The sequence below is a fragment of the Ochotona curzoniae genome, unplaced genomic scaffold, assembly GCF_017591425.1.
Source record: "Ochotona curzoniae isolate NIBS_2020 unplaced genomic scaffold, NIBS_Ocur_1.0 contig_1274, whole genome shotgun sequence".
In the NCBI taxonomy this organism is placed as follows: domain Eukaryota; kingdom Metazoa; phylum Chordata; class Mammalia; order Lagomorpha; family Ochotonidae; genus Ochotona; species Ochotona curzoniae.
Genome location: NW_024465023.1, coordinates 13,381,477 through 13,396,185, shown reverse-complemented (window position 1 = coordinate 13,396,185; position 14,709 = coordinate 13,381,477). Strand labels below are relative to the sequence as shown.

Sequence of the window (14,709 nt, the reverse complement as noted above, 5' to 3'; positions counted from 1 at the left end):
ACTGAGATTAGGCCAGTATTTACTTTGAAAGCTTTATACCAGGCTGCAAGTCATCAGGTTTTAAAGCAGTATTCTAAAAATGGTCTTACCTCCAGCTACAAGTCCAGACTCTCCTAATTGAATAGCCACCCCAAAGCCCCCGAGTTTAACAGGTGCTGAGTTTTCTTTTGAGGCAAGAAGAACACAGTGGGGCTGAAAAGAAGAACAGATGAACAAAGACAAATAAAAAAATTAATTTGGAGTGAACAATTCTATTTACAGAAAACGGAACAACATGACAATATATGGCACCATTTTTAAAAACTTCTAAATTATTTTGGATGCTTGTTCCATTTCCTATTTTGGATTATTTACCTAAAGATTTACCAGTTATACTTAAAAATTTTCAAGAATCATTTGCTTCCAAGATTAGAATATGGTGCTAATAAAATTACTCAGCATGTATGTTCAAGAAATACAGACATACTCTTTTTTTGAATGTGTCAAACGATCACCCCTATTTTCTGACTTTAAATGTAGTATTTTCCTTCCTTTGAATAACAGCTTAGATTTGTTTAAGGAAACATAAGTTTTACACCCCCTGCCAAAATGTTTCTTAAAATTTCTGTCTTTATGTACAAAACTGCTATAACTTAGTCTGTAGAGGAAGCTAAAGAACTTTTTGTTGGTTCATCCTTCCTTGTCCCCTTCCTTTTCTTTATTCATTCCAAACCTGAGAGGAGTACTAAAAGGGTGGCTCAGATTTAATGACTCATAGCTTTTAAATGTTTCTTTATGTTCATCAACTTGAAAGACAGAGCTAGAATGAGAATGGCTAGGATAGTGGGCATGAAAGGAATCTGTGCAATAAAAGCAGGCTAAATCACCCAGAGAGGTGATTGGTGATATATGGAAGTGGGAGAGATCTTTACTCTTGACTGATGAGAACATTAGGATTCTTTCTGCCAAACAGATTTAAAGAGCTTTACAACAGTCTAGTACAAATAAAGGTGGACCCTCAAGTATAAATGTGTTTGAACAAACTGAGTAAGAAAGCAGCATCCCTAGTATGATTCTTATGTGGGACACAGCAAAAGGGTGAGCGAAGGAGAAGATGGGCATGTTTAAGCAGAAGGACATATAACTAAGACCCAGCCAGGGTTTTTGTGGAGCTGGGGTGGGCAGAGGGGTGTGGCAAGATGAGAGTGAGGTAGTTTGTTCTCCATCTGTGGTTCATTCCCCAAATGGCTAAAAGGGCTTGGGCTGGGTTGGGGAGGTCAAAGCCAGGAACTAGAGACTCAATATAGGTCTCCCATGTTGGTGGCAGGAATGCAATCAACCACCTCAGCCATCATCACTACTTCCCAGGGTCTGCATCCGCAGAAGTTTGAGTCAGGAGCCAGAGGTGGGTATCAAATCCAGGTAGTTAGATACCAGACAAAGACATCTTTGCAAAAAAAAAATATATATATATATGAATATATATATAAATATATATAAATATAAATATATATAAATATATATAAATGAATGAATTTGAAATGCTAAGTAACCCAAAGAGTGAGGAAGAGGCAGAGAAACAGAGATCTTCCATCTGCTGGTACACTCCAAAAAGGGCCATAAGAGCTGGGACTGGACCAGGCTAAAGCTAGGAGCCTGGAACTGCAATGGGGTCTCCCTCATGTGTAAGGTCCCAAATATTTGGGGCATCTTCTGCTGACTTTCCAGGTACGTTAGCAAAGAGCTGGACTGGAAGCAGAGCAATCAGGACTCTACTCAGCACTCCAGTGTGGGATGTCAGCCCAGCAGGACACAAACCCTTTAATTGCTAGGTCAAATGCCTGGTTCCTATGGACATGTTGTTATTATCTTCTTGCCAAAGAGAAGTAGAAGCTTCAACAGGCACCCCAAAGTACATCCTTTATAGTTTGTTGACTATATGCATGCTAAAATTAATGTTATACTGAAACCTATAAAATTTTCATCAAAGTGTGGAGTTGGCTATTCTCAAAAAATTATTACGTGAGAAGTTAAAATCGGAATTTAAGCTATTAAATAAGCAAGAAATCCATAAATACAAATGAATTGAATGTAAATCTGTGTAGTATTAAGTGTTAGATAAAACTACAGTGGTAAGCAGATGAGTCCTGGAGGGCTGGAGCTAGAGAGCTGCGATTTTAGTTGGTGGGGAAGTTAGAAAATGGGGAAATACCTGAACAGAAACAAGAATGAAGTGAAAGAGCAGGAAGTAAAATCCCAGGTTGGCAGGGCAGTTGATGCAAACACCCAGAAGCACAAAGAGGGCTGGTATGTCTGCAGAGTAGGAAGGAAGTTACTCTGTCTGGAACAGAATGAGCAAGGGACAGAGTGGTGGGAAATGTGACCGGAGAGCTGAACAAAGGCTGAACACCATGGCCAAAACTGTGCTTTGCGGTGTGAGATGAGAAACCACTAGAAAGTTTTGAGTAGGGACCACTATAATAAACTTTTGTTTTTGAAAGGATCAATACGGTTCCTCCATGAAAACTGTGGGAGCAAAAGAGTGGAAGCAAGGAGACAAGTTAGGAGGCACTGTTAGTTGTCTGGAGAGGGTGGTGAGCTGGACTGGAGTGAGACAATCAGAGGTGGTAAGAAGTGGCCAAATTCCATTTATGTTCTGAACATGAGTGTGGGAGAAAGAGTGCAGTCAAGTATTACAACAGGTTTCTATTCTAAGTGACTGAGTGAAAATGAAGATGCCGTTTACCAAAATGGGGGCTGCTGAGGGAGGAGTTGGTAAGGAGGATTAAGAATTTGATCTCATATATACCTAGTGTGAAATCTGACAAGATGGGTAGAAGGGAGGCTGGGATTAAATACATAAATCTAGAAATCAACAGCATATAGTTGATATCTGCAGATAATGTCATGAACAAAACTGTTTAGGGAATGATTACAGGTCAAGAGGTCAGAGGATTGAGGCCTGGTACATACCAGTATTTGGGCATAATGATGAGAGCAATCCAGTGAAGGGAAAAAAGCCAGAATGTCTAAACATGGTGGAGGAGGAAAACCAGAATTTAATGCCTTGAAGCCAAGTGAAGAAACATTTTCAAGAAGGGACAATTAATGGCGATCAGTGTTACTAAGGTCACTAAGGATGAACTGCGAATGGGTCACTAGTTTTGACAACTTGGAGGTCACTGGTGGGTAAGAGTGGTTTTGGTGGCATGATGGAGAGAAAAATTTCCATCGAACCAGGTTCAGCGGAAAATGGAAAGATGATGTGGAGATAGTCAATGCAGATACGTTTCAGAGTTTAATTGCATTAGTAATGCAGAAATTCAACGTAGATAGAAGAGAATGTGAAGCTTAGAGAATTTCTTTTTAAATTTTTTAACACTGAAAAGAGGATAAGCTAGATTAATAAACCCCCATCTACCCATCACCTGACAAGTTACAGTCATTCTGTTATTCTTTCTTCACTTATCCCTATTTATCATTTTTCTTTGCTGAAGTGTTTTATAACATCTTATTATTTTCCCTGTTAACAGTTTAGTAATTCTAACAGAAGGCTTAGAAATATCCATAATATCATTATCACATCTGATAAGAACAATGAACTTATTTTTGGGAAATACAGAAATAAATTGATAAATATAGGAAGAATAAGCAAGGATAAGCAAATGTACACAAATGTTCACCCATGAGGGAATCTGAGTGAGAGGAAGCTGGAGTTCTTTACCACGGTTGTAACATTTTTGTACATAAAATTATGTAAAAAAAAAAAAGTCCCATCCTATTTTAAAAGTTACCTAAAATAATTCTCTCTGTGGTTATGCTTTCACTTTGTCATATAGCGAGGAGGTTATTAGTATTATTTTTAATTTGAGAGACACAACAAGAATGTTTCCCATCAGTGGAATCATTCCCCAAATGCCTGTAACAAACCAGGGAGACTCAAGAAACTCAATCCCAGGATCCCATGCGGGTGGCAGTGACTCAATTACTTGAACCATCATCATGGCCTCCCAGGTGTGCACTAGTAAGAAACTGAATCAGGAGCCAGAACTGGCAACTGGATGCAGGTACTCCAATGTGGAACATGGGTGTCTTAACGAGCATATTAACTTTTAAGCCAAATATCTGCTTCAATCTGTTTCAATTAGACCTTGATTTTATTGTTTTAATTAAATAAAACGTGTATAAGTCTAAAGTAAAAAAACTATAAAATAGATACAATTAAGAAAGATCTGGCTTTTCTTTCTTTCCATCCTCATCTCTCTTTCTCCACTGGTAACTAGTTCTTTTTTAAATTTAATTTCTGTTTTATCTTTCATTAAGAAGCCATTTGAATAAGATTTATTTTTAAATAAGATACATACAAATATTTAAATGCTTCTGGTATTAATAGATAACTCCATAGAAACCTTGATGGAAGTTTTGTTTTTATGTTTTTTTAAAGATTTACTTCTTAAAAAATTTTTATTGGAAAGTCAGATATACAGAGAGGAGGAGAAACAGAGAGGAAGATCTTCCATCCGACGATTCACTCCCCAACTGGTCCCAAGCAGTGCTGAGCTGATCCAAAACCAGGAACCAGGAGCTTCTTCTGGGTGTCCCACACGGGTGCAGGGTCCCAAGGCTTTGGGCCATCCTCGACTGTCTTCCCCAGTCACAAGCAGGGAGCCTGATGGGAAGTGGGGCTGCAGGGGTTAACCGGCGCCCATATGGGATCTTGGCACATGCAAAGTGAGGACTTTAGCTGCTGGGCTACTGTGCATGGCCCTTGTTTTTATGTTTTAAAAACAGTAATTAGTGGACTGATGGGAATGGACTATAGAGAGGGCAATGACTGGAGGGAAGACAGGAAATGGGATGAAATAGCCAAAGAAGGTGGGGGGTGTCTCTAGGGACAGCAGGGAAGACAGATGCTGGGGTTCCTACAGAGGTAAGCAAATGAGGATGGAGAAAGATGAATTCTCTCCCTAGTATTCGTATAAGCTCAGTGAAATAAAAAAGCGATCATCAGGTCGAAGCGAGAAAGGAGAGAGTGTTGGTAGCAGTCTGAGAAGAGTGAACATGTGAAAAAAGTATTTTCAAAAATCACATAGTGAACTGACAAAGACAGTGGTTCTCAAACTCTAACAAGGGAATCACACAGACTGCTGGGTCTCTTCCCCAGTATTTCTGGCTCCTTAGGTCTGGGATAAGATCAGGAACATGCATTTCTATCAAGCTTGATGTTAGTGCCACTGCTCTAGTAACCATGCTTTGAAAATTGCCGGACTAAGGAAACGTCACAATTTCTGGCAGCACCAGGGGTCTGTTTCACAACAGCGAAGAGTTGTGAAACATTCTTGACTGATGAATGGATAATAAAATGTGATACATACATGAAATATTATGTAACCTTAAAAAGCAAGTCCCATGACAATGCTACAACATGAACGTTCCTGGAGCATATTACACAAAGAGAGATAAAGCATTACATACATGCACTATTATCATGATATCTTCTCAATGAAACATGTGAAGCAGCCAAAAACCATGGAAACCAAAAGGAGATCTATGGTTGCCAAGAGTGGTGTAGGGAATAGGAATTAGTGTTGAATGTATGGAGTTTCGGATCTGCAAAATGCAAAATTTCTGGAGATCTGTCATACAAGAAGGTGAATACACACAACACTACTGAGTTGTGAGCCTGAAAATAGTTAAGATGGTAAATTTAATATTATATGTTCTTGATAATAATAATAATGATAATAATAAGCCTTGCGGGAAGGAGGGAGTTATGGTTATGTTCTCAGAACCATACCTATGAAATCTGTTTTTCCTATATCAATAAAAATATTAAAAAGTGAAAATAAAAACCTGCCAGAACACCACAGTAAATCACCTTCCTTCCTGGAGAGGAAGTAAAAGCTATAGAATATTTCTATTGTGGTAATTTACAAAATCTTATCCCAGGTATCAGACGTCTAACAAAATAAAACCACTGGAAAGCTTTCCAGATACTTAGGGTGTCAGATAAAGCCCAATGAGTTAAATACTGCTTAGTATAAACAAAACTGCAGGATATCAATTATGAGAATAAACACCCTTCTTCATGTCAAATGACAATACAAAAAGCGAAATGACATTAAACTGCAGGAACAGCAGTTAAACAGATGAATAGATAATGGTTAAATATGGGACTAGGATCAAACAAACGGCAGAACCCCATCATTACTTTATTCAAACATGCAAAGAGATTGTTTTACTTTTGCTGGGAAAGCTTATTGCGGCAGAAACGGCGAATGTCATCACAAATCTCACCTAGTCTTTAAAAATTATAAGACTGTTTAGGAAAATCAACAAGGTCATAAAGAAATAAAATCAAACTAAAATGAAACAAACACAATTGAAGGACAAAATAATTTAATATAGGAATGTCATTTTATGTGAATAACAATTTCTAAAACAAATCCAGAAACAGAAATCCAATGCTTGTGCTTTTAAAAGTCCTTTGAGCATATCGTGTGTCAGTTCTTAGGAAAGATAGAAGCTGTTTATTTCAGCTTATAATTTCTAAAACTTTTTCATTTTGGGGGTGGTGCGGGGATCTTGCCTTAACTGTCAACTTAAAAGATATTTATCAACAAGGCAGCAAAAGATTGCTTAAATTTAAGTGTTGACTGAGGTTCAAGCTGTTGCATGACAGTGGAGCTTTACAGTATCTTCAGGGTTATCATTTTGAAAAAAAAAAAAAAAAGAAAAGGGGAAAAAGCAGCACTATCACCACTTGCGGATATAAAGAAGAGAACCCCAACCAATTGTACCACGACCGGATGGAAGAGCCAGCTGACTCAAGCGAGCTGAGTGTCTAGGGCAGCTTGGGGCTCAGTTCCTTGTACTGCACGATCGCCTGAGTCCTTGTGAGTACTTCTTGCTTTCAACTACATAGATGATGAGTCTTATTTAGTTAGCATATGGTTATCTCAGTATTCAAAGTGAAACCTTATTTGTGGGGCTAAGGCTGCTCTAATACGAGCGATTTTTTGCTTTTGGAACATAGGGCGAGCTCCTGAATGACACCCTCTGCCTCCAGCTGAAATGGGGCTGTCTTTGCAGCTAGTTTAAGTACTTCAGGGTATTCAAGCTATTTATGCGCCTGCTCTTAATGTGAACACTGCATGTGATGTCCTGCATGTGGATGTTGCTATAATGACTTGCAAGTCTACTTAAACTGATTATTTTCAGATGTAGTATTTTTCTAATGTATTACAAATTAACTGTAAGTTACTAAGTTGTACTGCCTCAATATTTAAAACACAGTATTACTGTCATCATATAATTAATGGCAATTACCAGACGAATGAAATTATTAAGTTTGGTATCCCAGAAATAAATAGTGACTATGAGAGAAAAGAGAAAGCGAAGTACACGCCAGTTAATTCAAATAACTAACTGAAAAAAAAATCAGGTATAATTAAGGTTATAGCAAACACTAATGATCATACTCTTATTTCCAAACTAATGCTGCTTTGAATTTTCATTCTGCATGTAGCATTTAATGCAATGTTTGAAGCTTGGTCTGAATAGATTCCATCATTACCGTCAAAGAAAAAGCAGTGAAAAGTTGATGCAGTTTCCCCATAGGTATGTATTTTAACTGAACATGATGTTTATGTAAACATAGCAACACATACGGCATTTAAAAAATCTTCTGTTCATCTATAGGGCCACAATGGAACCCGCTGGTCTGGCCCTGCTGCAGAGCAATGAAGCTGGTGGGTAGGATGGTGGTGGGGGTGGTTGTAACATGTTAAAATGAGGTCACCAACTTATGAAAATAATTTGGCAAGTAACAATGTTAAAAAACACTTTCAAAATACTGCGACCAGTTTAATATAGCACACAGGCCACAAGTACTGTCCACAGAGAAATTAATCTACTCCAGTGACACAGTGGTTTGCTTCCTGGCTTCTTTGGCAATTTCTGAAAACTTTTATTTACTATCAATAATTGTACAGATTGTGTGACAGTTCAACACATATATGCAATCTGTACTGCCCCAACCAGGGTAATTAACATTTCCTCTACTTTGTTATCACTCTGACTGGAGCCTTGAAGCTCTTCCATTCGCTCAGGAATATAGAAACAAGTATTGTGAACTGTAGTGCTATGCAATACCACAAAATTCTAATTCTGATGTGGCCCCTGCTTTCCAAGCTCCCTCTACCTCTCCGCTTTCTGTCCTTGTCTCTAGTAACTGCTCTTCTATATACAGGTGGAGATTTCTTTATCTTGTACAATGAGGGAGAATATGGAGTATTTGTTTCCTGTGTCTGAATTATTATTTCACCAACATAATGACCTCTAGTTACATCAATTTTGCTGAAAAATGATAAGATTTTATTATTTTTATGGCTGAATATGTTTTTCATTATACACATACACATATCGCTTTTTTCACATATTATAATTTAAATCCATCATCTGTTGATACAGATAAAGCAATCTCACTATTAGGTAAGTATCTAAAAGAAATGAAATTATTGTATTAAACCAGCTACTTGCTCCTCCACATTATTATTGCAGCCCTATTCACAGCAGAGAAAATACGGAATTTGCTGGCTAATTCCTAATACATCAAGCAAGTGCTAAAATACCAATATGTAGTGTTAAGAATAGTGAGTGAAGGACAATACGATGTGCCAGTCTACTTTAAAGGAGACAAAAATCAGTGATTAAATTTAAGATAGAAGCTAATCTGATAATGTGTTAATACAAATAACTGAATACTAGCTATCTAATTCATGGCCCTAAATGATAGCCAATACTACCAATTAAACATGTGTACTGCTTTTGTTTTAGTCTCTCTAAGCTTGAAACTAAAGCAAAGTGAGAAAGGTTTTCTGGCAACCTTGTTTACTATTAAATACTTACTTTACTTGACTTTGAGGGCAGGCAAATGGTTTCAGAATATGTGTTTAAAAGTAAGTTTGAGAAGACACTGTGGGAAATATGTTGAACATTTTGACGAGTGGTCTGTGATTCCATAGACTCTAGACTCATTTCCAAAGAAGTAAGCCAAGTGGTATAGTCTCCCAAAGGACAATGTAGACACTTTAAAAAGAACTGTGCCAAAATACTGATGATAGAACACACTAGATGAAGAAAATGCAAATTGTACACATTAGGAAGGAATAAGAATAACTGGTTCTAAAAGTCAGCTCTGAGCCTCAACCTGGACACTGCCATTTAAGAGTTATGTGGCTGTGGGTAAAAATCATACCCTGTTGTTCTTTCATTACCTCTTTTATAGACCTACCTTTCACGGCTACTGTGATAATTATGTAAAAGAAAAAAATACAAAAAAAAAATGTGCTTGATACAAGATTAGGTATACAGCAAGCACTAAACAAATGTCAGTTAGTGGTTTGGCTGTTACAGTTCAATTCTGACTGTACACTGGGACCTCCTTGAAGAGCTTTGAAAGGTAATGAGTGCTGAAGCCGATTCCATTGCAATTAAACCAGAGTGTCCGGGGAAGGAGTCAGAAAGTGCTATCTTTAAAAAGCAGCACGGGGGTTCTAATATGCAATCAGGAATGAGAAGCTCTGAGAATGCCTCCTACAAATCGCTTAACTGCTGGCAGTCTAGATCCTTACTGCCTTCCAAGACACCTTCTTTATACAAATGCCATCTTTTTAAAGGGAGACAGTATCTGCCCCTTCAATTTATGTCACTGGTCCTTACTCTGCATTTTCTTTTGGAAGTTAAATTTTTTTTTTTTAATTTGAAAGGCAGACTTAAACATAGAGAGGAAGAAAGACACAGAAAGAGAGATTTTCCATCTTGTGGTTTATTCCACAAATGCCATAATGGCCAGAGCTGAGCCTGTGTAGAGCCAGGTACCTAGAGACTCTTCCAGGTCTCCCATGTGAGTAGAAGGTCCCAAGGCTTTGGGCCATCTGCTGCTGCTGCTTTCTCGGGCCACAAGCAGGGAGCTGGATGGGAAGTGGAGCATACAGGACTAGAACAGGTACCCATGTAGGATGCTAGCACTGCTGGCAGCAGCTTAATCTACTATGCTGCAGTGCTGGCCCACCTTGCTTTTACAGCACGATCTGAGTTCCTCTTCTCTATTCGGCCGATGGCCTTTACTAAGTATGCTAAAGATGAATCACCACATGAGGTATGAACCTATCATCTTGCGGACAGAAAGATTTAGCAGTGACAACCTTTACCTAGTGACATGATACATTCAGGAGTTCAGAAATACAAACTACAGAAACCAGTAACTAAACTTAAGATAGATAATTTGCTATTAAAAAAAAATAAAGATGAGGTTAATTTTGTCATAGCCGCAACAGACTGCTGATATATCAATTGCTTCTGTTAATCTGTTAATGCACCTAAAATTTATTGACTTGGCAGAGAGACAGAGGGAGAGAACAATGCTTGTAACAGGCCTCGCATGTGGGTGGCAGGGAGCCAAGTACTCGAGCCTCTGTCTGTTGTCCCCTGAGCACTTTAGCATGGCACCAGATCAGAAGATCAGACACAGTGCAGTAGGTAAGACTTGCGCCAGGCACTTCTGTGTGGGGTGCAGGTATCCCCAGCAGTGGCTTAGCTTTCTGCACTGCCATGCCCACCCCAAGCTTTTGGATTATATATCACTGATTTCTACTATTCTCATGGAGAGTTTACATGTATATTTCTAGTAATATAATATAATTTTTAATTCAGCAATATTTATTGTGCTAATTGACTTGGTTCTTAGCCCTAATGGGGTTTAAAATCTAACATGGCAAAGCGGGGGTGGGGCGGGAGAAAGTCCTTCCATTTCTTTTTAGGTAAGTTTCATTTCAGCTCCCTGAGCTCTTTTCAAAATGATACCACTTCTTGTGTGTCAAGTTCCTTTCACCAATAGCTATGACCTGTAGATACTTGAGTCTCTGAGCCCTCTTTATGTAGCCACACATCACAGATCTATATACAGAAAACCCCTTTCCTCTTCCTGGTCATGCAGATCATGTTATCAGCTCTGGCAGCCTGCCTCCTTCCTACACTGCCCTTTGCTTTTACAATCTCGGACCACAGGAAACATGCCTGCTCGTTTCTATAAACTGTGTGAAATGTGTCTTCCTGCAGCTCAGACCCTGAATAGACTAGAGCCATTTCTCTTCCCTCTCTTCTCCAGTTCTGAGAACTCTGCAAATAAGCTCTTACCAAGGCTAGTGTAACTTCCTCTTCATTAGCCAGTTCCACTTCCTTGGACCCAATTCTCTTTCCAGTGTCCCTTCACAAAGCTTCAAACTTGACTGTTACTACCTACCAAAAATGATTTCTTACTGAACAAACTGAAGGTGGAGTTTGAAGAAAGGCTATATTCTTCAAAAGAATTTTCATTGTATATGCCAAATCAGGAAATGACTGTACTTCAGATCCAAGTTACCTTTATATCGAATGTGCATGCCTCTAAAAATGTGGACTGAGAGCAAGGTCTCTGTCCTATTCATTTTGTCTTCCAACTAATATTTGGCCAAGAGGGAAATATTTGCAGCAATGAGACTGAGCCAACAGCATTTTTAAAAGCTAATTCCTGTGAGTACCTGTTATATACCAAGATTACACTTTTCATACGCATTTTTCATTTTTACAAAGGAGAAAACAGAAAAGAGTAAGTTACTTGCCTGCCATTGGTCACAGAGTTAGGGCTGACTTAGAAAACCTTGATCTGAACATCTCCATGTTATGCCTGCTAAGAGGCTGCTGTAGAGAAATAGAGCAGCCGCTCTAAGAAAGGAAGTGGACACCTTCTGAACCCTCTCTTTTAGACTGAAGTCTTCACAGAAGTTAAATGCCCCGGAAATGGCTACCAGTAAGGGGTCCTGAGAATATTCTTTGCAGCCACAAACAAAAAACAGAATTCACACTCCATCCCTTAGCAGATTCTAGCAATTGTCTTCAATATCCTCAGGATATATATTTACGCTTCGGTGAGTTATTCTTAAAATCCTGGAACACACATCCTGTTTCCCATCTACCCTTGTCACTCTATGCTTCTAGTTCAGTGGTAGCTAATTGGCTGCAGCCAACTGATTTGTTTTTGTTTGGCAAATTTATTCTGTGCAGGAGTGTTAAGAGTCTGTGAAAGGAAACAGGTGCTGGTTCTCTTAGTCTATTGTTAACTGCACATTCTTGTTGACAAATGCTTTTTATATCCTTTTAGGCTGAAAAGCAAGAAATCTAAAAAGTCCCACATGGAAGGAGAGATCACTAGTTTATCTGTTGCATGCGATGTGTTGAAATGAATGAATGAATGAATGCAAATATGAGAGAGAAGGTTCAGGCAGAAGATGGTCCTTTAGCTGGGGTGAGCCAGAAATTAATGCTCATCTATGAAAAACATGAGCTGTCATTTCTTTTCAACTCCATCTTTATTGCCATAAACAACCTACTCGAGAAAAAATGATCTTTTGGTCTAGTTATTGCTTTCAATGTGACAACTGAAATAAGCCTGGAATATATGTCACAATAACAAGAGAAGGCTAGATACAGCATGACATATCATGAGATCCTCCTATATGTGCAGCCAGTCTTGGCGACACATTCATGCCACTATACATACAGTTGTAAATATCCAAACGGTTCACGGCAGTACACAAAGCCAGAAAACAAAGCAGTTACTGTTTTATCCTTTGAATCAAAGTGACTATCATTAAAATAGCCAAGGACTCAACATTTGTTGTTTCGTTGCAGGAAAAGTCTGAAGAGAACTAAGAACAGAAATATGCTATCTCATGACCTTACTGTCTGATTGCTAGAAGACACTGAAGTCACACTATAACAATGGCAACTACTTCGGTCAACAGCTGGTCTTGTTCCTCACAGAAGATGCACTTTCTAACCAATCACAGCAACCAATCACCACAAAACTTCTCCGGAGCCTCAAATGCTACCACCTGTCCCATGGATGAAAACTTACTATCTACTGTGTTAGCAACATTCTACTCTGTTATTTTCATCGTGGGATTAATTGGGAACATAATCGCCCTGTACGTCTTTCTGGGTATCCACCGCAAAAGAAATTCCATTCAAATTTACCTACTTAATGTTGCCATTGCAGACCTGCTACTCATCTTCTGTCTCCCTTTCCGAATAATGTATCACATTAATCAAAACAAGTGGACACTAGGTGTGGTTCTCTGTAAGGTTGTGGGAATGCTATTTTATATGAACATGTACATTAGCATTATTTTGCTTGGATTCATTAGTTTGGATCGCTACATAAAAATCAATCGGTCTGTACAACAACGGAAGGCAATAACAACCAAACAAAGTATATATGTTTGCTGTATAGTGTGGACAATAGCTCTTGGTGCATTTTTAACTATGATTATTTTAACACTTAAGAAAGGAGGGCATAATTCGACAATGTGCTTCCATTACAGACAGAAGCATAACGCAAAAGGAGAGGCGATTTTTAACTTAATTCTTGTGATAATGTTCTGGCTAATTTTCCTACTAATAATTCTTTCATACATTAAGATCGGCAAGAATCTATTGAGGATTTCTAAACGAAGGTCAAAATTTCCTAATTCTGCAAAATATGCCACCACAGCCCGGAATTCATTTATTGTACTTATCATTTTTACTATATGTTTTGTTCCCTACCATGCCTTTAGATTCATCTATATTTCTTCCCAGCTACACGATTCGCCTTGCTACTGGAAGGAAATCGTTCACAAAAGTAATGAGATCATGCTGGTCCTGTCGTCTTTCAACAGTTGCTTAGATCCAGTCATGTACTTCCTCATGTCCAGTAATATCCGTAAAATCATGTGCCAACTGCTTTTTAGACGATTTCAAGGTGAAGCGAGCCGAAGTGAAAGTACTTCGGAATTCAAGCCAGGATACTCCCTGCCTGATACATCTATGGCAGTGAAAATACAGTACAGTTCTAAAAGCACTTGAAGTAAACGTACTGAAATGAATGAGATCATATCACCGCTTAATTCCTCGAAGAACTGAAAAATTATGAAACAAAACTCTAGCATTTACAAAACTAAGATCTCCAACCACTGCTCACATTTTGTGGATTTTTTTTTTTTTTTTTTTTGCTTACCTGTAAAACAGTTCATGGCAAAAAAAAAAAAAGAGCTTAATTTCATCATTCAATTTTAAAACTACTTAAAATCTTTTCCAGAATACACTGTTAAGCTAACATTCTAATTATAGGCTATAAAGTTAAATTAAATTCATGGCTTTAACAACAACATTGTTATAGTGACAGTCTTCTGAAATCACTGAAATAGTTATTAAAATCAAGCACTTAAATATTAATTTGTAGTGTGTTTAAAAATAAGTTAAGAGATTTGGGACTGACTTGAACTGTCAGAAAATCATATATTCATTTGCCATTTTAAAAGCTTGTATAATTTGCTGTTGCATTCATTTATGCCTAAATCTCTAACAGATGAAATGATAACACAATTCTAGTAAAATGTGATATCAGCCATTCTCTAGCACTGCTTAGAAGGAAATGGAATTTAAATAATAAACAATAAAGTTAAAATAGATAAGCTAAAAATCCATTAGTCTAGTGGCAATTGTACCTTACTTAAATTAAAAAGTTTAAGCAATTCAGCCATCTCAGCCTGGCTTTTGCAGAATAAAATTGAAGATGTATATATTCTATGGCCCAGCAAGTCCACTACAAGGTATATAATATTACAGGATTAGCCAAATATGTGCATA

The 14,709-nt window shown here is 38.0% G+C and overlaps 2 protein-coding genes across 8 annotated transcripts in view; one reads left to right on the top strand and one right to left on the bottom strand.

Annotated features, from left to right (window-relative positions):
* The window catches only part of CASK (calcium/calmodulin dependent serine protein kinase), a 315,238-nt gene that overhangs the window by 104,337 nt on the left and 196,192 nt on the right, over window positions 1–14,709 (bottom strand). For all 6 annotated transcript variants that reach the window (XM_040999655.1, XM_040999662.1, XM_040999680.1 and 3 more), the window contains exon 6: window positions 90–192. In XM_040999655.1, coding sequence (XP_040855589.1) covers window positions 90–192 — 103 coding nt within the window. The remainder of the gene's footprint in view (window positions 1–89; window positions 193–14,709) is intronic.
* GPR34 (G protein-coupled receptor 34) lies at window positions 6,778–14,442 on the top strand. 2 transcript variants are annotated; one of them, XM_040999719.1, is made up of 4 exons: window positions 6,778–6,875; window positions 7,508–7,599; window positions 7,681–7,730; window positions 12,712–14,442. In XM_040999719.1, exon 4 carries the CDS (start codon window positions 12,802–12,804, stop codon window positions 13,924–13,926), a length of 1,125 nt encoding a protein of 374 aa, XP_040855653.1. In that variant the 5' UTR covers window positions 6,778–6,875; window positions 7,508–7,599; window positions 7,681–7,730; window positions 12,712–12,801; the 3' UTR covers window positions 13,927–14,442. The 2 variants fall into 2 exon arrangements, with proteins under 2 accessions (XP_040855653.1, XP_040855644.1); XM_040999710.1 differs by lacking the exon at window positions 7,681–7,730.

Coding starts and splice junctions, on each gene's coding strand:
- GPR34 (XM_040999710.1), top strand. CDS start 12,802: ATGGCAACTACTTCGGTCAACAGCTGGTCTTGTTCCTCACAGAAGATG.